The sequence below is a fragment of the Bacidia gigantensis genome (genome assembly GCF_019456465.1).
Source record: "Bacidia gigantensis strain McMullin 20006 chromosome Unknown contig_134, whole genome shotgun sequence".
Taxonomy (NCBI): Eukaryota; Fungi; Ascomycota; class Lecanoromycetes; order Lecanorales; family Ramalinaceae; genus Bacidia; species Bacidia gigantensis.
Window position 1 is genome coordinate 770080 of NW_025408593.1, and position 25315 is coordinate 795394.

The following is a 25315-nucleotide window of genomic DNA, read 5'->3' on the forward strand; positions in this document are numbered from 1 at the left end:
AATACAAGTTATGTATGCAGGATTGTGTAGTCTTGGCCTTACTTCCTTGAACATTACCCCAAGCGAAGAGTAGACTGCATAATCATGATGTCTTTTATAACTTTATTGAGGGAAAGCTGACAGATGGGGCGCGTGAATGCTGAGAGGAGCAGAGACATTTGTGGCAGAGGGCAAACCTTCTCATGCAAGATGGACATCAACGGAGGAACCAAACAAAGGAGGTCCGCATTTGTCAGATTCGCTGGTTGAGCCTTAGTTGTCTGGCCAATCACAACGATCTCGGCGCCCATAATGGGTTTTGCGGACAAGCGAAGGGCGATAAGGTCATTAACCATGGCCCATAAGTCGACCAGCTAAGAAGTCTCCCCCTATTTGACTCACACCTTTCAAGCCTAATATCGTTGCCGACGGCTTCTTCCGACCGCAGAGTCCGGATAATTATAGTGTGCTTATGCCCTGTGATAGCAACAATCTCATCCCTCCGCACTAGTCTGCAACGACCACTGATTCGACCCACCGAGAACCCTAATCAAGGCGTGACCCAGAACGCCGGGATTTGATGAGGGTGAGCGTCATCCAGATGGAGCCCTACAGGTTACAGTAACATCTCACAGGAGACAGTTCGCGTAAGCGTTGGAGAAGGCATAAGCAGTAACAAAGTCTTTTCGCCGCCTCGCGGAAAGCCTCCACCAGCCTGACTCGTCATTCTGGGGTCTAGGCTGTTGGAATGTCATCGAGGATCGGTTGGTGATAGTGTATCACTATGCGTGAACGGTATGCAAGATGCGAAAGGATCAAACCATGAAGGGATCTGGAGGGAATCAGATGGACGGGCGTGAAGTCCATCCGAGCCAAGGGCGCTATAATAGCAGCCTTTCAAGACAATAAATCCGATTGGCTCGACGAAGAAGCTCAAGCTCTAGCCTTGATGGGTGTTGAAGCTGTTATGGAGGCGTGACTTATGACAATGTGACGCAATTGGAGCTTTCATACGTAGGTATACGTGATCAATAGGAGAGCCAACCGACGTCCTAATCAATCTGACAAAACACTGTTGGGTATCTACGAAGAATGAGAGACTTCCATCACATGACTCCATCATACCCAGCCCAATCGCTAAAGTGCATCCATGTCTGGTCATAATATGTCGCAAAGATCGTAGGTTGAATGTACTTAATACACCTTCAAGGCTGAACAGATTGAGATTGGCTGTTTTCTTGAGATTGGAAGTGCTGAGATGCGCTTCTGCTCAAGTCATTCACACGTAAGGTCGGTCATAGCGCCTGCTGTCGTGCGAGCGCCTGTGATGACCAGATCCACTTCGCGAGTGACCTCGCCTAGGGAGATTGTTAAAACGCATTCCAAGTACTGTATTCATGCTTATGCATACCTAGAATCGTGACTCCTTCTCCTGCTCGAATATACCTCTCGCTTCTCAACCACCTTCTCATCTCTCTTGTGCATGAACAGTAAGAGCAAGCTGGTGAAAAAGAAGAAGATGATGTTCATGATGCCGAACGCAAAGCTTGCCTTCAGCATTGCACAGGTTTTGTTGATGCTTCCCGTGAAGGGACTGTCTCCGTCAAATCTGTTTGGACCCAGCGTGACGTAGAAATTCGAATTGAAGCCAAAGCTTGAGCAATTGGCGTGCGCGATGGCTCTGAGCTCATAAACACCGGCGATGAATGCCCCAACGAAGCAGAGGTCGACGAAAGAGACGAAATAGGCCGATTCGTTCCGAGACTTTCGGCGAAGGAGAGTCAAGAGTGCCCAGACTGCTGCGAGTACCGAGACGATGAACAGCGTGAGGATATAAGAGGGGGTCAGGAGATCTTTTTTATTATATCCGTCAACAAAATATGCCTGGATGGATATCAGCGCATGTCTCTACCATTTCGCAAGCAGGGTTGAGCGTACAAGCATGCCTAGGGTGGGAATGAGAGTAATGAGCTGCATGACACGCCAAAAGTCGAAGAATACCCGTGCGATAAACATATTGGCGACTGATGAGCGTGAAGAGGAAGGCCTGAATGAAGTGGCCCAAACCTCGTCCTGTTCTTCGGTGACCTCGTGAGGCTATCGGATTCAGGAGGCAAACCGGATGATGTTTATGCGGAGCACGCGAGGAAGCAGCAATCACCTTGTAGTAGAATCGAAATCAAGTATGTGACGAGAATGAGAAACTTTGACGAGAAGCAGTGGGGGCGTCGAGGTGAAAGGTGATGTCGGAGGTTGGCTGACTTCAGATGGCTGGAAGCTTTTGGCGGGGCTGGGACCGTCGAGCCAGAAACTGGGACCTCCCGCTACTCGCCTACACCCGCTTCCATTGGTCAAGCCACAAGAGCTTATTTACTTGGCACCGTCCCTTGCAACCTGCAGATACACTAATAGCAACGATATGTATTGCCTCCAGCGCTTCTTCCCAGGAAACTTGGGGAGCAGTAGTGTCGAGCACACTCTAAACCCCAATCCACTCAGTGTGTCTGCAACTTCTGGGGATCATCTCGTCTCAAGATCTACAAGGAGTTCCAAGATATTAATTCGCGCGAGCTTGGAAAAATAGCTATCAAATCTTGGATATCTGATTCCTATGATGATCAAGATATTCCTGCGCAAAGCAGAGCGGCTTAGCGTTCGCTAAGTACCTGTAGTGGAGAATCAACCGCTTCCTCAGCCTGCTTTCCTTTGGATATTCCTGAGGTCATTCAAACCAAAGCAATAACATCACCAATTATGTTTGTCCGTTGAATAGTCTTCTCATTCTATTGAACACAGAATGAGAAGGTGGAGAAGACTGGCTCTGCTTAAGCCCTTTCTCACTCTTCCACTGACTGAGTAGTGTACCTCAAGACCACGGGAAGGCACGGGAGGTAGGCAAAGTCGTGGTATACATAGAAAAGACAATCGATGGTGTAAAGCAATGAGTATCGAGGCTAGAGAAGGCAAAACGCTCACCATCTTTGTCACTGAAGAACTCTTACGCTTTTGTCTGCGAATGCATAGGCTAGGATCTGGTGCGTCGAATTGAGATTGAAATGTGGGAATTTAGCGCGCCAAGTCTTCCCGTAGCTCTTTAGGCCGAGGGCCCCATCCATAAATCCAGATTCTCAACATCACGCTTTCAACGACCGCATAATCAACCGCCATTCCTGCTGGCACTACATCAGAGCTGGCTTATAGGCTGGACGGTCATATTGGCGGGCTAGATGGACATATGGCGTCCCCAAATGACAGTTGCTGTGTGCACTATGATCCAAGTGTGAACAGTACTTGTGCGCCTTACATGCTCATGCCTGCATAGCAATCACAAGAGCCTTCCTGGTTGATCTCATTAGCCCATCATCACTAGTGCGATGTGCAGCCAGCCGTCGAGGTATGCCGCCGTACGCATAAGATTTTCCACAGGAGCATGCATTGGTACCACTGTTCCATGAAGCACTGGCTTGGCGAGGATTGGGGTTCTCCGGCTTGGAAATATAATGGGGAGCAGACTGTGCAGTGTCGTGCCGATTGTTTGCGCTTCTCTCGAGCCACTGACATTAGGTGTAACCAAAGACTGCACTACACGCAGATGGCCAGAGTTCGGCTCAGACGACGTAGGCGAAGTAGGAAGGTAAACTTTCAAGGGCACATGTCGTAATGGGGCGCCTTGGGCATGTAATAGCTTCTTGAATATAGGCGTATATGCTGAAAGATCATCTGAGCAACATCAGTAGCTATATCTTGCCTGAATCAGAATGGGTACCATAGCTCACGCTCTTGCACTGAAGTCCATAATGATGTGGAATCCTCACGAGATAACGACATGATACCCTTTGCGGTACCATTCCTCAAAAAATCCGCCTCTTTCACATTGTTAATAAAAGCGTCATGCAAGACTTTACCGTCGTCGTCAGGCCGAACAAGCGCCTGCTCAGGCCAGTCTGTGAAGTGAACGGTGAGCCGCCAAGGCTGTCGATCTTGTGCGATTGCAGCACTTGCTTGCTCCTTTGGATGTTGATAGATGTTTTGATAAGGAGGCATGCCGGAGAATAAATCATGTAGCAGGCCCAGAGGGTACTGCCACTTCAATGGCACATCCTCGAATGAAAACCATCCGTCGTAAGATATAACGTCCGTATTTATCATAGAGCTGTGGAAGAAGGCAAGCAGACGAGGAAGCAGGAAAGGTAGATACGAAACCCTTGGTACATGTACCTAACCGACGTAAGCAGAGACTGCCTTTGACTCTTGTTTGAGGACGTACCAGGTAAGGCTCAGCTTGATCGTATATTCGACATTCATGCGACGATAAAGTGATTTCCAAAGCCAACGAGCCGTGCCAGACAATAGCCTGTAGTTCCTGGCCTTCCTTTACGCTCGACATAGCTTACGATCATGCAATGAGAACGTGAAGCAAGGTAGACTTATTGGCTCGGTGAGCCTGTGTAAGCAGATCATTATGTCCCTTACTACGTCTCAAAGTCTAGGTGACTCATTATCATCAGATAGTGACGACGAGGTGGCGCAACGTTCAACTCAAGTCCGAGTTGTTAGCATCAGTGATACAATATTTGCTGTGACATCGGAAGCTGTTCCGCGGCGTTGATATTGACCCTCCTTGCCCTCCGAATCCCAACTTATCAAGTCCCAACTATTCCGTAATGACTCCACTACTCAGCAGCGCCGACTTCTCTGCTACTAATTTCTTTCCACCAGACCGGCCCTCGTCCCCTCCTCCACCGCCACCAGATCTTGCGATACCACCCGAACCACCTTCTTTGTCTTCAGTACCTTCCCCGCCTCAGGATGTACCTCCTCCTCCACCAACTACTATAGCAGATGGAGATTCCGAGTTATCATTAGTATCGCTTGTAAAGAAGAAAAGGGGCTGGGCCTCAAAGCCTGCTCGACAGCCGTTGAGTGTTGAGGAGATCCTCCGCAAGAAGAAAGAAGCGGAGGATGCTGCTGCCAAGGTACGACATCACTGAAGCACAAAATACGTTCCTTATTCATTGTGTATGCGATAGGATCTCATCTCTCTATACTGACGTATGACTATGTACAGCCAAAATTCTTGTCCAAAGCCCAGCGAGAAAGGATTGCTTTAGATAAAAGAGCAAAGGACGTTGAGGAGCAAAAAAAGAAGCCGCATGTTGAATCACTGGCTGGGCCCTCAGAAACCAGCACGGGCACAAACACGCCTCAGCGTATGACAAATGGATTGCACGAAGGAAACAACACAGTCCAGCGTCCATCTCTACCTACGGGACCCAAAGCATTGCGGGCGAAAGAAATTCCCACCGGCCCTGCAGCAATGCGATCAGGCCCTAACAAAGGCTACGACATGGCTCCACCTCCTCCACCGAAACCTTCGTTGATCAATACTCCACTCGCAAAGAGTGAGAAACGACCAGCGATAGAGAATGCGCAGAGAGATCTCATAAAACAGCGCTACATGGGTGCAGACATCAACCAGTCAACCTTTTCAGCGAAGAAAAAGCGACGGCGTACTACTGAGAAGAAATTCAATTTTGAATGGAATGCTGAAGAGGATACTAGCCCCGACTACAACCCATTGTATCAGGCACGAGCAGAAGCAAATTTCTATGGTCGGGGAAGATTGGGTGGCTTTACAGAAGACTTGATGGATGGAGCTGCAAAGTACGCTAGGGCACTAGAAGAAAGGGATCGTGACTCTGGAACAGCAAGAGCGAATGATCTAATAGAAATGGAAAGAAGGCGACGTGAAGAAGGAGGGAAGGCTGCACTTGAAAAACACTGGAGTGACAAGAGATTGGAACTCATGCGCGAACGGGATTGGCGAATTTTTAAAGAAGATTTCAACATTAGCACAAAAGGCGGCGCGCTGCCAAACCCGATGCGATCTTGGAACGAGTCAGGCTTGCCGAGGAGCTTGATGAATGTCATCGATCAGGTTGGCTATACCGACCCGTCTCCAGTCCAGCGAGCAGCTATTCCCATTGCCTTACAATCAAGGGACCTCATTGGGGTCGCTGTCACTGGCTCAGGGAAGACTGCAGCATTCTTATTGCCCTTGCTTGTATACATATCAGAGTTGCCTGCTTTGAATGAGCTTACTAAGAATGACGGTCCTTATGCAGTAATCTTAGCACCCACGCGAGAATTAGCACAGCAAATTGAGGTAGAAGCGAAGAAATTTGCAACTCCCCTAGGCTTCACCTGCGTCAGCATTGTTGGTGGACATTCTTTGGAGGAACAAGCGTACAACCTTCGTGATGGTGCCGAGATCATCATTGCGACACCGGGGCGGCTTGTCGACTGTATAGAAAGACGAGTACTTGTCCTGAGCCAGTGCTGTTATGTGATCATGGATGAGGCTGATCGTATGATTGACCTTGGGTTTGAGGAGCCCGTTAATAAAATTCTGGATGCTTTACCTGTCGGAAACATGAAGCCTGACTCGGAAGAAGCTGAAGATGCGCAAGTGATGAGTCGTCATCTAGGGGGTAAAGATCGTTACCGCCAAACAATGATGTATACGGCGACTATGCCGTCAGCGGTCGAGCGCATAGCCCGAAAATATCTGAGGAGACCCGCGATTGTGACTATCGGTAATGTTGGCGAAGCTGTCGAGACGGTTGAACAACGGGTCGAGTTTGTTGCTGGTGAGGATAAGCGCAAGAAACGGCTGCTTGATATCCTCGGTTCTCGCGATTTTCAACCGCCCATTATTGTGTTCGTCAACATCAAACGAAATTGCGACGCTATTGCTCGCGATATCAAACATGGCGGCTTCTCTGTTGTTACACTTCATGGCAGCAAGACCCAGGAACAAAGAGAGGCAGCTCTTGGTTCGGTCCGTAATGGTAGCACCGATGTACTTGTTGCAACAGACCTTGCGGGCAGAGGTATTGACGTGCAGGACGTCAGTCTCGTCGTAAACTTCAACATGGCTAACAGCATCGAAAGCTACACACATCGTATCGGTCGTACTGGGAGAGCTGGCAAAAACGGGGTCGCCCTTACTTTCTTGGGTAATGAGGATAGCGACGTCATGTACGATCTCAAGCAGATGCTCTCAAAATCTAGCATCTCTAAAATGCCGGAGGAGCTACGAAAACACGAGGCAGCACAGCAAAGGTCACAGAAAGGTTCTGGGCAAAAGAAATCAGAAGATAGTAGTGCGTTTGGGGGGAGAGGCGGTTGGCAGTAGGTCGTGACTTCGTGCAACTATCGCTGCATCATTATCAACCTCCTTGTTCCTGTATTCTTCCAGCTCAAAGACTGTACACTCACTTTGATGAGCAAGTAATCGGATTCTGTAAAATTTCTCACAGCTAAGATCAGGAAGTCTGCGTGGCCAATAGGAACGCAGCTGAACATCACAAGGGTCAAGCAGTTGTGGACCCAGACAAGGCTAGTACGCAACGGAGAGGTAACAATCGAATTGTGCTTTTACAAACTAGCTAGTATCAATCATCACTGAGGGACCGTTCTTCTCGGATTTCAGGCGCATTCCTCCAACCATACCCGTGCCACCATATTTTCCAGAAAGCCAGTTGCTCCTGTTACAGCAGCAGACTTTCGATCTTCAACAAGCAGTGCCGAACGCGTTTGCGACAGACTTCATGAAACTATCCAGAATATTTTCTTTGCTTGACTATTCAATTCAATTAGACCATCGTCCTCGAGCTCAACATCTAGGACATTCCGACGGGTAGCGATTGCTCCTGGCCGAGGATGATTAGGTAGCATTGACTATGCGATCAAGCAATCATGCATGTGCTTTGATCGTTGGAGGTACGAAATAACGCCGACCTAAGTAAGCAGGTAGGAAGGGAGGAATGCAGAAAGAATCAGTAGTCGTAGAAATGTGGTCTACCACGTCCCATTTGCACAATTTTCACTATTAACCTTGTCTAGATACATTGCAGTTCAACTTATTTAAGCCTCCGATTCGAAAGCCGGAATCATTCTCCACCGAAACATCGTAATGACGTATTGTACATCAGGAAAGTAAGCAACTGATGATGAGCTATCTAAAAGACGTCTGGATTATTGATATCGAATCGGGGCGGGCTGCGCTTATCAGGAGTCGGTCATTATTGAGTCTGGGTAAGCTCCTACCTGAGAATCACCCGGCAATTGTTGCTCCCCTTGCTGTTGGTAGTATTTGGTATAAGGATTTTCTCCTCTTCTAATGGCAGCATCGTCGACCTCCACACCAGGATGGCCGTTGGTCATCATCAATCGCCGCTGTGTTGTTGCCTCTTTGCCATCTTCTGTCGTCTTGGTTTTCATGACGGTCTGAACCGAGTAAGGTCCATTTACCTCGCGATCGAGTTCCATATATTCCTTAGCGGCATCTTTGGTGCCTCGTTCTTGTAAATATACCATATAATAGTGGGACAAGTCTTTCATGGTGGACGGTGGGAGGCGGCTCTTTCTTCGAATATCATCGTGGACTTGTTTTATCCTCTGATATTGATTGGACTCTGTTGCAGCACTTGTAGGCTGCTGCAATTCGAATTCAAGGTACTTCACCCAGAATGGTCGGCTATCAAGGTACCAATGCTGATTCTTCTGGAACACCTGTCGAGCCTCATCAACGGAGCCTTTGATTCTCCATAGCAGACCTGCCCATTCAGCGACAAGGGCCGCCTTTGTGTAAATGTCACATTGCTGAGAATCTATCTGAGAGTTGTAGATCTGTATGGCAGCGTCGAGGCCACCGTGGCGCCGAGCAACATTGGCAAGCGATATGATTGATTCTATATGCCCTGGCAGATTGATCAATATCGCCTCATGAATATCTTTGGCTAGCTCCACGTGGCCAAGCGATTCCTCGAAGTAGGCGTAATGCAAACGTGCCGCAGGTCTTGAGATCGGAGTATACAAAGTGCTGGCTCGTTGGTATATGTGCCGGACCTCTTCTTCTTTGCCAGGCTGAGCGATCATCCATCGAGCGTATCTTAACCAGAACTCGTCGTAATACGCGCAAGTTATTAGGCAACGCTCGTACAAGAAAGATGTTCTAGCATAATCTCCTTCGATCTCTTCAAAGTCGAGGTATTTCCGCCAGTTGACAAGTTGACTTTCATCAAGCTCTGTGACGTGAAAGTACGGACGCTTGATTTCTGACTCATAGGTCCACCTCCTAGTTGTCTCGGTCTGGGTTCGGTTGAAAATCTCCAAATGAAAGTTATCTATTTTCTGCCTCACGGCCCTCTCTATGCCCGATTCGCCACCTTCAGCAAGCCCTTCTCGTTCGACCTCAGACCGAAACTGCGCTAGGAGGTCGGCAGGCAAGAGCTCACTCAGAGGTCGAGTTTGTGCAAGGTGTCGAAAACGCTCGAAATACCGAGCATATTGGTGCATTGGGATGTGGACAATTCTTTCCAGAATAGGAAATATCTTGTCGTGCGCTTCTAGACGCTCCTCAAATTCTAGGTATTTGTCCCAGAAGGGATGCGCCAAAAAGTCAAGGCCCACACATCCAGCGCTCCGTTCGAAAAGCCTAGGACATCAGCGTTAGCGACCGGCCGGAAAGAGGGAAGGGTGGAGATAAGGAGGAACTGGTGGAGGGCTGCAAACGTGGCAGAACTGTGCTCATCAATCTCAGAGCTCCCATGACATCCATCACGGTCTCGAGTGCAAAAACGACGTGTGATCCAGGGTAGTCAGACTGTATCGGACGAAAGAAAGCGCCTGATTGTTATGTGAGAGCAAGCAAGGTGGGTACGTCTCTCGATTTTCTCACCCAGCTTGATGTAGTCTTCAGTCTCCGCAATACCAATGATGCTCATACATTGAGGCAGCTGTGCTTGACGCGGTTATGGAAGGAAAGCTTGCGTCTTGCCACTTACTCTCTGATGACATCGGGGTCATGGCTGGTCTCGACCTTGAACGAGCAGTAATTTGTCCATAAATCCACAGAATTGGTTATGCTGGCGACACCACGCTCGTAGACCTCGGTATTGTCAGAAGTCATCCAATTAGGAGGAGGTTTCGACGTACCAGCTCAGCCGCTTCTGTCCCGGCGATGGAAAACTCGAGATCTGCGTATTTCTTCCAGTACCCAAACAGTAGTGGAAATTTTGCCAGGAATCGATCGTAGATATCTCTTGCAGTCACAATTGACTGGGGACTGGAATTCCGGTTCAGACCACCTTCGAGGCCTTCTGCAGCCCGTACAAGCTTTTCCCAGTTCTCAAAGCTATCTGGTTCTTCGAGCTAAACCTTTCATCAGCAACGACAGTGTGTGAAGTGTTTTTGCGATGACTGACCACCTCAGCGTTAAGCTTTTTCAATTCTGCATTTTCCTCGTCTGAGCCGCCAAAGTTGTAATCGGCCATGCTGCTTTGGCGCTGTATGGAGAATGGGAGCCTTACCCGGCGCTGTTGTCTATTTCAGAGGTCTAATACCGAGCGCTGGCTAGAGTGAAAGAGTGCTGCGAATTTGCGACTGGGGATTGTTTGGATCTACCCTGGTCGTGAACTGAGAGTCCCATGCTAATAACCGTCGACCAATGATATTTCGATTAGCTAATCAAGGGTAATCTGAGCGACATTGACATGGAGGAGTCTGCGCAAATTGACACGTCTGTAGGTATCTTGAATGCCGAAGAGCTCTGACTACTTTCAAGGGTCTTGTAGTCAGGAAAGTCACTCGAAGATGAATCCTTCAATTGATGATGCCTTGTTTTGTTCGCTCTCCTAGGTTCTAAGGGAGGCCCCGGAATGGGGTTTTACTTACCTTTACCGCAGTGTCGCTTATGGAGGATTGACCAGGACTTTGCTCTCTTTCAATTGAATTCCTTGTGATATAGGAAGATTGCTAGTTGTTGACTTGCTCTCTGGCTATCTTATGTTATGACCGTTCCCCGTCAAAACATCGGCGGTGGCTCCACCTGACTTTATGGCACAGTCATTGAATGTTGTGGCACTCGTATCTGGGGGCAAAGACTCATTCTTTTCCTTGTTGCATTGCATTAAGAATGGACACAAGGTCATTGCACTCGCCAACTTGCACCCGCCCCTACCACCACCGCACAAGCTAGACATGAATACGACGATTTCATCGGCAGGAGATGTTGGCTCAACCCCATCATTTGATGATATGAACAGCTTCATGTATCAGACCGCGGGCCATAACATAGTTCCACTATATGCAGATGCTCTCGGTCTTCCGCTCTATCGCGCAGTAATTACAGGTACGGCAGTGGATTCTTCGAAATATTACTCGCCATCTTCGCAGGAGGAAGGGGGCGATGAAATCGCTTGTTTGACCGAATTACTGAATCTTGTCAAGGCGAGCCATCCAGAGCTCAGTGCAGTAAGTTCCGGTGCCATTCTATCGACCTATCAGAGGACTCGGGTCGAGTCTGTGGCTATCCGACTTGGTTTGGTGCCTTTATCTTTCCTATGGCAATACCCTGTTCTTCCACCGCCTTCTCCAGATGGCCTGATTGATGATATGGCTGCCGTCGGATTTGATGTTCGCCTCGTCAAGGTTTCGTCCGGCGGCTTAGGCCCAGAATTACTATGGTGCAATTTGATGGACCCAGCCGTCAGGCAGAAGATTCAGAAGGCAATGGGGAGGTTTGGAGGTAGCCTGCTTGGCGAAGGTGGCGAGTATGAGACCCTGGTTATCGATGGCCCTTCACCTGTTTGGAAGAAGCGCATCAAAGTAGACGATATAGACATGCAGATGAAGACAGAAGATGGATCAGGATCTGGAATGGTGACATTTGGTCCAGCTGCGGGACGGACGGTGTCCAAGTCGTCTGTAAATCATAGAGATGCTATTAATGAAGTCCGAGAGATCCCGTTGTGGGATTCACAATTTCTCCAACTCTTGAGAATAGAGACAACGTCAGAGAATTCACAATCTGGTCACAATTCTTGTGCGAAGAGCTTCAAATCTGAGGAGTGGGATGGAGGAGACTGGACAATCAAGCCTGTTTATATGCGGGCAGGCTCAGTATTGCATATGGCGAATTTGACGTTCAAGGAAAATTGTTCGTCAGCATCCGAGCAAATGGAAGGCATCAACAGAATAATCCAGAGAGAATTGCACCAACTGGACCGTTCAACCTGCGACATCGTTTTTACGACAATCATCCTAAAGTCGATTGACGACGATTTCACAAAGGTAAATAACGTCTATAGACACCTATTTACTGAACCAAATCCCCCAGCAAGGGTCACCTTTTCGACTCCACTGCCCAGGGGACTAAAGGTGATGCTCTCGCTTGCCATTAATATGGGTGCAGATGGACTTCCAGATTGCTTGCATGTGCAATCTAGGTCATATTGGGCGCCTGCCAACATTGGGCCATACTCGCAAGCAATAACCCTACCTTGTGGCTCAGGGGCCGCCTTGGTGTATGTCGCTGGTCAGATCCCTCTTGTTCCTGCTACAATGGAGTCTTTGCATACCATAGCCGCTCTCAGATCAGAAGATTACATGGCATTGTTTCAGCATCGGGCATGCCTCGCTCTGCAGCACCTTTGGCGGATTGGGGTCGAGATGAGAGTAAGATGGTGGACAGGTGCTGTTGCATTCGTTGTAGGCACGGCTGAGGTGCAATTCAAAGCTGAGTTAGCCTATCGCCTATGGAGTAAAGCTCACGATCCGGACTTGTGGTTGCAGGATTTTGGCGAAGATGAATCCTTCGATGTTTGGGATAGGACGCACTCAGGTTCACGAAGCTTCATTCCCTCAAGGGACGATCGGAAGTCCTTGCCAGATCACGAGACACTTGTTCCTGACAGTATTCAAGCTCCTGTGCCCGCACTGCTTGTGGTACAGGTTGATGCGCTCCCTCGTGAATGTGACATCGAGTGGCAGAGTATCGGTGTTGCCACGTCGGAGGTAAAGTTCACTCACATCAATACATCTGGTACAGAGGCTATCAGCTGCTCCATGCCCGCCGCGGAAACAAGTGTCATACATCTCTACATCTCAAAAATGCAAATGAAAGAGAATGACATACTCTTATCAGATATCATCTCAAAAGCATCAATTCAATGTCTTGAGCAACTTGGGCTTAGCGATCAAATCAGTCGTCACTTAACCTCTGTGTACTCTCCCTGGGCTGCAGAGCTCTCGTCAATAAACGCTCAAGTCATCCCGTGCCATAGAGTATGGGGTCCGAGAGGACTAGAGGTGCATGAGCTCGCTGCCGGGGTAGTCATCCATGTGGGACCCCAATATGGACAGATTGGGACGGAGACAGTAAAAATAGATAATTCTTGCACCATTCCTTGAAAAACTCAAAATCCGACCGACCCAGATTGCAAGTCATGACCGATTTGACGGCATAATCACCTTGTGGTTCGATGAACGTGATGACGAATAAGGGGCGCTCGGCGAACAGAAGGCAGAATGCATAATAATTTGCACTTGAAATTTCAGGGATAAGTGCATCTTAGGATGTGATCAGGTAGGTTGAACATGACTGCGCTCTTGAGACGTCGTTATATCACGATTTTCGGTCTACACGAGCCTCTTCAGCCTCAGCGACGATCGCTCGGAATATCCGAATGGGGTTATTCAGTCGTTGCGCTGGTGTTCAACCCTGGTTCAAGCTGTCACACCGTGAATTAAGAAAGTTAGGTCCTGAGATATCAATGCTATCTTTTGTGTTTGTTATAATTCTAGTGTGCCTTCACTCCGTAAGAACCACAAAGTATTTCAGGAGAGGCTAGTCAATTTTCTGCTTTCTCAAGACGCTTTGTTTTCTCTGGCCGTCTTTTACGGGGTGTTTCAAAGACGCACATGCTGTTCAAGGGCCCACGTATTCTGGGCAAATGCTTGCTGATTTTTGAAAGTAGCCAATATCTTGTGATATTTAAAGCATGAAATGGTGCAAGAGTCATCATCTCTAGACGAAGCTTAGCTTGGAAACAATTAAAACGGCCTTTTCAACGCCAGACTGTTAATAATTCTGAGATGGGTTTAGCTGCTTCTTGTGTACTGCTTTATATGACAGTGAACGGGGATCCAATTACAACGACAAAGGTCCAAAAATCCTGAACGTGGCTAGACCGAGGAGACTGGCTCCCAACAGCCCTAGTGCAGAATGAAGAGAATATCAATATATTCTACGACTACCCCCGCTTAGTCTCTTCATCAAATACTTGATCGTTATCGGGGCACATATTTTAAACGCTTTGTGATCGGATGTGTCTGTTGCAGCTCTTAGTCTCTGGTCTTCAGCGTCATATCGTCAAGTCAGCTGCATGGCGTCCTATTGCTCCAAGAGGCTTTCACAAGACGATTGCTCTCTGGTGTCAATTGATTGTCAATTTAGACGGGAAGCTGCGCTTGATGATACTCAGTTGTGCCAATGCTTTGTTAGAAACCAATAAGTTACTGCTTACTTTGTATCGCCTCGCGCAGCATTACATTACAAGACCATTTGCAAGATCCAAATTTCGTACCTGATATGACGCTCTCATTACCCCTGATCAGCACGTTAACGCATGACCTATGACTTTTTACACATAAACCTGATAAGGCATATTTCTCTTCTTTGACATTAAAAAGGACATCTAGAAACCACTGGTAGGGATGCTGATTGCTATCGCTACTGCCCTGGGTGGTGACCGACAGATGTGGAATTCCATTAACTTTCAACGATGAATGAGAATGCATAGCAAGCACAAATGCATCATCACAGGAACGCGGGCACTCGTGAAAATAGTCGGGCGCAAGTGAGGTCTATTCAAGGCTTTGTCTTCTGCTTAGTCTGCACTCAAAAGCGGAGCATGAGCAGCTGGAATGTCTGCTTAAAAGAGAGCCAGCCCTCAATATGTCTCCGCAAAGTCTTCAAAACGATCGATTGATACACTTATCAGTTCTATATATCCCCATTTTCGTCTACAGCACTCATATCGTCATCCGGTTCTTGACTTGCGAGTCATTTATCCTGCCATGAAGTCACACTCGTGAATTCTCCTGATGTCACATTGAAGCTGCTCTGAGTGGCTCGCATATAACTGTATATCAGACCAATTTCGCAGCTGTCCCAAAACGGCCATCCCGCCGCGGTCAACACCCCTCGACAACGCTCGATGCCACTTAACCATTCTAAGCGTGAATATTTACCAACCCCGGAACGCTTGGCAGAAGTCTGAATTGCTTGTTTTAAGGACAGTATAACCGTTCATGAGGCCGAAGGTAACCGTATATCTCGTTTTGCGGCTGTCCTAAATAGGGAATAGGCAATCCTGCAATCTTCACTATCATTCCCGCGGGACGGCGCAGAGTGGCCTTCGGATCTAAGATGGGAGCAATGTACTGCCATATCAACACAGTGAATAAAGACGTGCTTCAAATTCAATATTTATGTGTTGACTCAGGAGTGTGCGGGATTAAAGCCCACCAAAGAAGCCATTCTTTTAAAGAGGAGCTGCCCTTTATGATGAGATGGAGCTGTTACTAGCACGCTGACGGAGTACAAATGTAGAGCGAAGTTTCAGAAGCAAAGGATTAGATAGATGATATACATTTCATTCTTCTTTTCACCTCCGCGATGCCTGCGAGGTTCTCACGTGTTAGGGATGCAATACTTTACACGTTCTTTGTCTCAGACAGTTCATTATACGTACATAGCCTGTCTTCACATCATCTTTCGCAACAGAGCTCTTCTCCTTCGCTCGCTTGCAATGCTTCTTCCTCTGGAACTATGTCCTTATTCCGAACTTCTCGTTCTACAAGAAGAAAAAGCCCAAAACATTAGCCAATATGAATTGAAGACCGAGAGCCTGCCAGGCTAGATAGCTAAGGTTCTGGTGCTCGTAATGATAATATGTGGTGGTAGTAATAGTACAGGGGACTTTGGTATCTTAAACGATGGTCATTTTTAGCGCCGAAGAATGTAGATAAGAAAGCCCAGATTTCGTGATGCTGATGCGCCCTGCAATGATGGTAATATATGATGAAAAGGGGAAAGTTTTGCTTACGCGCCAAGTACTGATGGCGCTGACAAGCACGTCGAACAGTGGTTACTGTTATCGCGTCGTGTGATAATTACTATGCTGCTCCACGCTCGTGCCAAGGTTGAGCCAGCTCATGTCCTCATTCTGGCTCCCATTGCTCTCCCTAGTGATTCCCCATTGTTGCTCATCCGGTCTGGGAAATGGAGAATTACTGGGTGTGACTCTCTGTGTGCCGGTGCGAACAAGACCCTCAGCTTGCTGTCGATGGCTGTTAGAACGGATCAGATCTCTGGATACCACGTTTCTCAAGCCAGGGCTGTGTGTGGGTAGCTGTGGAGGTTGGCCCCCCTGCGGACTTACGGGCGATGCAATAGATGCGACCGCGCTGCTTCGCCCGCTTGTCGGCATTGGAAAGTTAGGTATATGAACATGTTCACCTGGATGAGGATAAGGTGCGCTATTGGTGTGCGTACTGCTGATGGTTCGCTCGTCGGTCCAGCCGCTGTTCCGCTCTCGACCAGAACCGGATTCAACAGGCGACCAGGAATCTTGTCCATTGCTGTGGTGGTATTCAGATTCTTCCTCAATGTCAGAGACAATAGATGGAGTAGGCGATTTGTTGGACGTAGCGTCTCGAGACACGCTGTGTGAAAGGGCAACACCAAGACCAGAAGGTAGATAATTCTGTGAAGGTCTGAAGTTGAGTGGTTCGATCTCCGCCGAAGAATGCAGCGCCGAAGAGGTATTGGTGGAATGCGTTTGAGCGGTAGAGAGGAACGAATTCTGACGGGGATCATCAACTCTAGGAGCCGACCTGGCAAACCCCTCTTGTGCTGGGGTTTCCGCGAAATATCTACTCCACCCAGTATCGTTCCGTATTTCTGGTGAGGCCATACTCCGACTGAGAGATGGGCCCATGATCGGCGCGGAGATCTGTGGGGGTGGGTCTGGTGAGCGCGAGCCTCTGCTCCAGAAAGACCTTTGACTTCCAGTGCTATCTCCCTTTGCGTGAAGTAGAGCCCGCTTTGATAGAGACGAGGCAGCACCACCTCGTTCCTTTTGCTTGGTGCTACCCTCTGATTCATTCCTACCGTGCGGACTCGTAAATCCGGGGCTCACCGCTGCTGACCCACCCGCCTCCCTCATGAAGTCGGCACCCATATCCATGAAATCCATCTCTCCTTTCTCGTCCAGCTTATATTCGCTTTGTCTCTGTTGTTCCTGCTGCAGAGCCCTCCTCTTCTTCCAGTACCTTAGTAAGATGAGCAATAGAATCAGGACTACCGCGGCTCCAAGCACGCCACCGAGAACTCCACCTAGAATAGTTAGTGATTTATCCCGAGAACTATTATTCTTGTGAGCAGCGGCGGAGGAGGTAGCTGGAGGCGAAGTCGACGAAGTCGATGACGGCAGATCTGACGTTGTCGATGAGGGTAAAGGCGTCGGCGTGGGCTGAGGCTCGTTGCCAAAAAACATGTTTGGGTCCAGCCACTGGTTCCCCGTATCATTGAACATGGCCAATGGTGCTTGATCGTTGCCTCCACTTGCGACAACCAAGCCAGTCTTGTCGTCTGAGGCTACGGAGAAGCCAGAGCGAGCATCTTGAGGGGCCAACGTGCTGTTGTAAGTCGGTCTATCTGATAACGCGATCTCCCTTTTCCGCCTTTTGGTGGGATGGTGTGGATTTGATCTCTTGCGCTTTGAAGACTGCGTGGCATTCTGTACTAAGATGGACGTTATCTTGTTTGGCGATGAGCTCATGTCGAAGAGTTCGAGGACTTTACTGCCGTCGCTTCCCGTCATTACAGTAGCTTGCGTCTTGCTAGCATCCTTCAGCCCTTCTTTCAGGTAGATATCTAGCAGGTTCCACATCGTCTCGGGACTGAAAGTGAAGAGTTTCGTATTTGTAGGATCTCCCCCGAGCATCAATGCATGCGTGCTGTTGTAACTTAAAAGTAGAGGATCTACTACTGGAGGTGCTTGGGAATTAAATGCTCGCGTCACGTAAGGTTGTTTCGTAGAGATGAGAAAAGTTTGTGATGTTGCGGTGTGGTCATCATCCTGTGAGCCTCCATATGTCAGGATTTCAGAGGACTGCTGGATAAATGCAGCACCATGTCGTCGCCGATTTGTGGTGACTGTATCTGCCGGCTTGTCGCTAATCCATTTGCTGTCTTTGAAAGAATAATGCTGAAGGCCACTATATCCATTTTTGTCTGTAGTTCCACCCACCACTATGAAAGAGGCCTGGTCGTCGAAGTTTCCTTGTACACAGACAGACCCTTGTGTGGGTACACCCATGTCTAATTGTGTCCATTCTCCACCCTCTTTGAGATCTAACGATTGGAAAGCATCTTCCTGGTATGTGTATAGTTTACCGTCATATATTTCTGAACAATGGTCCTTGAGAGGGACCTTTGGCTTAGGTATGGGCATGATGGCTAGATTGTAAGGAGCTTAGAGAGCAAGCTCGTCGTGGTGTCTTGCTTGCCGATGATCAGGCTTCTGCAAGCCTTAACCGAACAATATAGACAGCTGGGTCGGTGATAGGATTAGGAGATTCGGGTGCTATCCGGAAGGCTTCCTGACCTCCACCTTCGATCCGAATCCTCCGCTTGTTTATCTTCCCTTCCACGCCCTCGGGGCGACGCATCACATTGGACTGGCCATGCGAAAATATACTGAATATTTCCTGCAGAGCTGAGGTGGTGGATCGGGGGCGTGCAGAAAGTAACACTGTATGACGGTCGAAAAGGTCTGCGAGGACGAAGGAAGCTCGCTTCAATGGCTAGGAATAGAGTGACCGGGGTGAAACGCCATCCGCAGACGACCTCAATGAGGGCAGATTATCTGCGGTAATGCCCAGGATGCGCAGCAAACCGGGTAATTTTGTGCGCTTCTGTCGTATTCTGCTTGTCGAGAAAGGTGGCTGAGCGCGAGCAAACAGATCAATGGCTGCGAATTGACGAAAATGATGGACGGTAAGACTTTCGTGTTACGGGAAATCTGATGCAAGAGGCAAGCATCACATGGCTTGCGTAAAGACCGCTCCGGGCCGGCTTACGGTGGAAAGTGGAAAGAAGGGATCGAGGACGAGACGGCTTGATAGAAAGAAGGGGTTGAAAGGGTCAGGACTCAGGAAGGCAGAATGCTAGTGCGAATAGCAATAATGGCAGGCATGTTTTCGGGACATGTTTGAGCTGCCGACTTGAAGCGGACAAACCGCTAGATTGCAATCTACGTCGCCTAGGCTACGAACCAAGTGAAGAACCAGCGGATAGCCCTCGAGACTCGAGAGAGCGGGAACTGATCAGCGGTATTCTTGTTGGCCTTTTCAGTAACAGTCGTCTATGTCACCTTCGCTCTGATCCCGAGATGTTAACTTCAAGAGTCTGCTAGCTGACTGTGTGTATGCGCACTCCACATCGCTGCGTCTTGCCTGCTTTGCCGCGAAAAGCATCCAGGTGAATATGCTGTGCTCATGATAATGGGATGACTGCTGCGCAAATCCCTTTTTTCCAGGTGGCAAGGCAGTCTCATCGGTCATGATCGCATAATAATTGATTGAGCCGTCCTGGCCCGGGCGTAAATATCGTTCTAGAATAGCTGTCCTTGCGATTCCGTTATGACTGACCGTCTCGACGTCACGCTCGCACAAGACACAGAGTGACTCAAGATATCCGTTCTCTTCAGTCCCGACCTGAAAGGCCCAAAGATGGACGGCTCACATGGTGGTGGTCTGTAAGCTTTCTCCACCCCACACACAAGTTTGTAAATATGTGGCGACGAACGGATGGCGTCTGTCAGACCTTTGTTGGTTCTGCGGTGACGAGCATCCAGCTTTATTCCCACGTGCATACTGACGGCTTGAACCTTGGGTATTCCCCACCGCATTGGGTCCACAGAACTGAGTGCAATACGATGTAGTACTACCGATCGCATACACCTGGAATGCCATGGCGTCGTGAATAGTCTTTGATGCGTCAACCTTCCTATCAACCATTCTCAATGACCATTTGAGCGGGTGAGGCTCGGCTATCTAGAGCTTTTGCCGGCGTGAAAGACTCACGGCTTTAAGTTTGTCTCATCTTGAGACTAGACCGGGGAGGGTAACAAATTCGAAGCTCCCCAAGTAGTTTGGCCCTCGGCTGACGTTCTGCAGGGGAAACACTCTGACGCAGGAACCAGGTGGCCGTGAAACGGGCCTTGGGGGCCATCATTAAGCCTCTGCCGAGTACCATCCCTTCATTTGGTCGCTTTAATGCGTCGACTCCATTCGGGCATACCAGAATATATTCCTTCCGTTTGAGTCGTCCTGCCCTGGTGATATACAACCAAGAGGAAATACCACTTACTAGTCCTTTAAGCAGCCAAGTTGCCATGTACTTAGCTGTGCCGGGTGGGCACAGCCTATTAACTTCACCGCAAAAGGCAGACTTTTGACTCGCTCACAACTTCATGGATTTTGGAAATAACATGACTCGCAAGGAGACCCGCAACGGGGAAATATTGAGCACGAACGCACCCGCTGGATTTTCTCGTCTGTGAGATTTTTGTAGTTGCATCTCATTGACGTATCGCGAACAAAGCTTCAGCTGTCATGGATGCTCTGCTTTTTTTGCTTTTTGTTATGCCTTAGATATTTTCCTTTCATTGCACCAAGATCTTCAACATTCCCACAAATCAAATCAGTTCTTCTTGCCTACCAATGTTCGCTTTGATCCGTGGTCAGTTTGACTATTCTGTAGGAGGGTATAGTGAAGCCGAAGAAGGTGAAAATAGCGCCCCTGACCCTACAAAGCCATAGCAGGCACCTTACTTTACGCAGAGATCGATTCTTCGAAAGATCACACAATCGAATAAAATCATTTGTTAGGGGAGACGAGGCCAAAATGGTCAAGTGAAAAGCGCACTCGGGAACACAGCAAGCATCTTATTCATGCAACCCTGGTTTTAATGAAGAGTACAGCCTGCTCACTTGACATACGAAATTGAGATTCCTACCTTAAAAAGACCATATTCTGCCCAGACTTTTCAAAGTCGTCTGGTAGAAGAGCATTAAAGATGCAATTGCAGACTCCTTACGATGATCAGAACTATAAATTACAATACATAAATATCGTAATTTACTGATGCCTGAACGAACAACGCATCCTTACGCTTCATTGATGAACGAAGTGGGTAACTTACTACACATAATGGCGACACCAGACTTGACATCTTTCTCGGGCTACACAAGTCCAGCCCCTCCTCCGCCGCCCCCGAAATCCTCCAACACCTACTCCGCGTCTCACGGCCCGCCCCTCCCACCTCCCCCACCAGAGGCAACACCGAAGCAGCATCTTCAGCCTCAGGCTTCAATCAATAGTGCAAATCGCCCTCATCCACCAGAAGAGCACGAGCATTGGCTTCCCGAAGCAGCCTCTGACAAAACGTACGCTCCCCCTTTCCCCCTCCTCGCCCTTTGAGCTTTCCTCCCAATTGGCAAGCACTCCATAACAGCATAGATACTGAATATGGGCCTTTATTAGCTCACAGCAACTCTCTCAGCTCCTTGAGACCCCGGATCTCCTTTCTTCCCTCGCGCAAACCCACCCTTCCCTCAACTCCGCCAACTCTCCCTTACCTCCTCTCCTCAATCAGACCTCCTCATTCGCCTCCCATCTCCGCGATCGACACGCTCACCTACTAGAACTACGCCAGACGACGCAAAACCATCTCTTAGCGCTGCATGCGCTCGAACGGCAGTGGAAAGCAAAGCAAGAACAATTGGACAAGGAGCTCGCACCCTGGAGTGCGAAAGAGCTATACCGAGGTCTGAGAGAAGCCGAGAGGGAAGGCGAGGATTTTTGCAGGGGAGTAGAGGAGAGTTGGTTGGATGGGCAGGGCGGCTGTGATGAGCGAGAAGTGAGCGAGTGGGTCAAAGGATATAGGGCTGGCAAGGAGCGGGTTTACATGCGGCGAGAATGGAGGGAGCGATGGGATGAAGGTCGGGTTGGGGGTTGGAGGTGAATACATTGCTGAAAGAGATATTGTTCGCGGGCTTGAATATAGGATTAGTTTAAAGATGACCCAAGTGTCATTGCCACGTCTTGTCTCTTGGCAATCCCTATTGGCAATTTGTTCGCATTGGGCCACGGTAAATGGTAGTGATTTGCCGCATACCTATTTCATGGACCTTGAACGTGAAAACGATATTGAGTTACCCAGTCACAGAGACCACCGGATCATGCAGGTTAAGCTTAATTACACGCCTTCGGACTGTAATCCACTTCAGGTTAGAAAAGCAACGTCGCTCATCTAGGTTCCGTTGGGGACTACCGAGCCTCAAGATTTGCTTAATTTCCAGATTACATAGTACGGCAGAAGGCTTATGACGCTCAGGATAAACCTTTAGAAATACCGACGCACTTCTGACTTGAAGTCTTTAAAGCTCTGGGTAATTGTCCGCACAAGCTAAGTGACGGCCTGAACATAAGTATTCTAGACTTCCTACACTATCATCAGCCCGATTCCGCTGAACTGTTTTCGAATACGTAAGGTTTGCAAAGACTATCAGTTCTCCAAGGTGAATGAGATTTGGGTTCGTCAACGAGGTATCTCAGAAAGAACACAGCGAATGTAGAGATTCATCAGAACAAGAAAGGGATGCAATGGTGAGATATTGAGCATACCTGCTTTGTGTAGCGAGTGAACTTTGCGCGCTTATCTGCCAATCTTTCTAGCTCTTTCTCACATTTGACAAGGGACTAGTCAAGGTGATAATTAGATCGATACTTTTACATTTTGACAGTCACAGTCGTCCTTCATTTCAGCCCAAGGTGCAAGGACAAGCGAAATGGCAGAGTAAGGCCACAACGTGCACGTAGTGGTCAAGATGCCAATAGCTTGCGTGCCTGCAGTGCGACAACTATGACCTCAAGATCCAGTTAGCATTTGTTCTCCACGTACAAATTCATTGCATGGCAGCACATGAGAGGATCATTCGCAGGTAATCTAAAAATCGCATTAGTCAATTGGAGCTCCTCGCATGACAACATCTATACCTTTGTCAGAATTTTCAGTGAGATGAGATCACTGCCAGCTATAGCCGCTTAGAGCTAGTGTTGGCTCAAACAGTGTGAATTTTGTTCATCATCCAAGCGCGAGACAGAAGGCGGAGACACGTGGAGCTAGATTTACCTAGAACCATTTGCGTTAGCTGAAGCCATGGAAACTTCTGCGATGTCAGATCGTTGCAGTTCTTGTATCAGCTGGCGACTTCTCAGCAAGTACATCGTCAAAGTGTCACCGACTGAAGTTTGTACGCTTCGGCCTTTTGAGGTGCTAGCGATCGAGTACGCATTATGTCCGCCCGTCTCGCTCAAACTTTCATCATGTAATTTACAGTGGGGTTGGAAGCTTGAGAAGAGACTTTGTACCTATAATTTGCCAACAATCAGCAACGAGGTTCACCGTAGAATCGAGGTACAGTCTCTGTGAAAGGCTGGAAGTCAGACAAGGCTGAAACTTTGTAGAGACAGCATCGACATGATGTGATTCGGATTGAGGAATGCCTTTCCGTGTCTTATGATCATCATTGTATCCGTTGCAGAGTCACGAATGGAGGTTCGTCATACCTTTTCATTCATAGAGATGCCCGGCTGAAATCGGTGAAGCATCCGTGACTGAAGTTTTGCAACACAGGTTAGCGACTGGTCCCAATATATGGGTCTCAATCAAACAGGAGCCGTTGATGAACATAGTCAGAGTAATTATATATTTATGGATTTTCCTGCAGGGTGTTTTAGGATTTGGATTGTTCGTTGAATAATCATCATGCAAAAGTCTCAGCTCCAGGCAATGCTGCTGACCTTTTGACCAGCACTGTAGCCATGCAACTCACGATTCCGAATCATTATATTTGGGATACCAACACCCACGCCGATATTTTCAGTCGAATGTAGAGCATTTCGTTTATTTTCCCCAGGATTACTGCATTGCTGGTTTATCTAGAGATGAATGTGGGCACCTTCGACCCGCCAACTTCATAGAGCTCAACTCCAATCATCACGAATCCAGAGGACAAGGGTTCCGCTCCTTCGGACCTTCGGACTCTGCTTGATGGATCAACATCGAAAAGCTATGTCGAGGTCATGCAGCATTGCAGGTGCTAAGCGGTCAGATTGGTGGGACTGGCCGACAAGTTCGAAATGACCGGGTGCGAAAGCTCTTCTTCGAAAAGCTCAACCAAAGGTTCAAAAAGCCTATTCGTTTACTTACCCTAAGGCTAAGCCATATTAGGACATATTCTCCCTCCACTTTTATCGAGCACCTCTTCCTACTTCCTAGACCCTTATCAATCCTCTCAGCACCAGCCATGAGTCGATGAGCCTGCCCTCGTGCCAAAACTTCCTGAGACATCCGGGAGTTAATCATGCACAAACCCGCGTAGACGCGCCAAACCCGCCGGGCGCAGCATCCGAGAGCAACTAAGTATAGCAGTAAAAACGGTCGGCATAAGCGCCCATAAAATTGCTCAATGTACAAGCGACCCTTGAGAGACACTTTGAGTCCACATGCTCCGCCAGGGTCTCTAACAGTTCGCTAACTGATTGCGACTGAGTGATTCACTTACCAACGGTAGGTCATGAAATGAGAACTCATATATGTCGCCCGACTCCTGATATGTTTCCCGTGCGATTCCTCTTTCTCCCTAACAAGGTTGCGAGATATCCCAAAACGCGATACTGTCTTCTCTCAATTCATCGGCAGCTCCTCAGACAGCATGTTTGGTTTGAATCCTTCCAACCGTCCTATTTCCTCCCTCCTTCAGTTCGTGCTCGTCTCATTGCCATATCTTTCTCTTTCACTCCCAACCGCACAGCCGGTTGCTCAATACTATCCAACCCAACCATCGGACGCCTACCTATCGAGCCTGTTCGAGTCATCGAACAACGGTGGATGTTTACCACCCAGCTCTTTTGCCTTTCTTGAGCTTTTGTCAATAGACCGAACGGCATGCGCTGAGACTATTGCAGCGATAAGAGGAATCTCAGAGGATCCTGACAAGGCGTATGACTGGACCCAGCAGTCGTATAGGTGGCAGCAGCCAATTCCCGGCAGAGGAGCCTTTGATTATTGCCTGGTTTTGGCTAGCACACATGGACCCAAGGGTCACTTTCCAGCAAACGCTATCGTCAATGCAACTGATGAAGTTTTCAATGACTGCGGTGAACCTGATTATGGAGGTAGAGCAGCAGTCAAAATCGATCCAAACTGGGGTGTGCTTGTTTTGGGAGTCGGATTTGATCCAAATCCATCGAACCAGAATGGTCCGATAGGTTCAGTCAACGTATTAAGGGCTAATGCTAGCACATTACCAGCCACGTTCTAGACGGACCATCTGAATTAGTGGTCGTTAT

At 48.4% G+C, this 25315-nt stretch overlaps 4 protein-coding genes across 4 annotated transcripts; 2 read left to right on the forward strand and 2 right to left on the reverse strand.

The window, feature by feature from the left end:
- Positions 1-4643: 4643 nt before the first annotated feature.
- PRP28 (mRNA splicing protein prp28) lies at positions 4644-7177 on the forward strand (the record flags this gene model as incomplete). The annotated part of the gene is made up of 2 exons (XM_044810529.1): positions 4644-4955; positions 5048-7177. 2 exons carry the CDS (start codon positions 4644-4646, stop codon positions 7175-7177), a joined length of 2442 nt encoding a protein of 813 aa, XP_044672503.1.
- An 875-nt stretch (positions 7178-8052) lies between these two features.
- KY384_002004 (uncharacterized protein) lies at positions 8053-10319 on the reverse strand (the record flags this gene model as incomplete). The annotated part of the gene is made up of 4 exons (XM_044810530.1): positions 8053-9481; positions 9831-9934; positions 9982-10197; positions 10251-10319. The coding sequence occupies 4 exons, from the start codon at positions 10317-10319 to the stop codon at positions 8053-8055; spliced, it is 1818 nt and encodes a 605-aa protein (XP_044672504.1).
- Positions 10320-10881: 562 nt separating this feature from the next.
- KY384_002005 (uncharacterized protein) lies at positions 10882-13327 on the forward strand (the record flags this gene model as incomplete). Its single annotated transcript, XM_044810531.1, has 2 exons — positions 10882-13203; positions 13262-13327. 2 exons carry the CDS (start codon positions 10882-10884, stop codon positions 13325-13327), a joined length of 2388 nt encoding a protein of 795 aa, XP_044672505.1.
- A 2656-nt stretch (positions 13328-15983) lies between these two features.
- On the reverse strand, positions 15984-18347 carry KY384_002006 (uncharacterized protein; the record flags this gene model as incomplete). Its single annotated transcript, XM_044810532.1, has 1 exon — positions 15984-18347. One exon carries the CDS (start codon positions 18345-18347, stop codon positions 15984-15986), a length of 2364 nt encoding a protein of 787 aa, XP_044672506.1.
- Positions 18348-25315: the final 6968 nt, after the last annotated feature.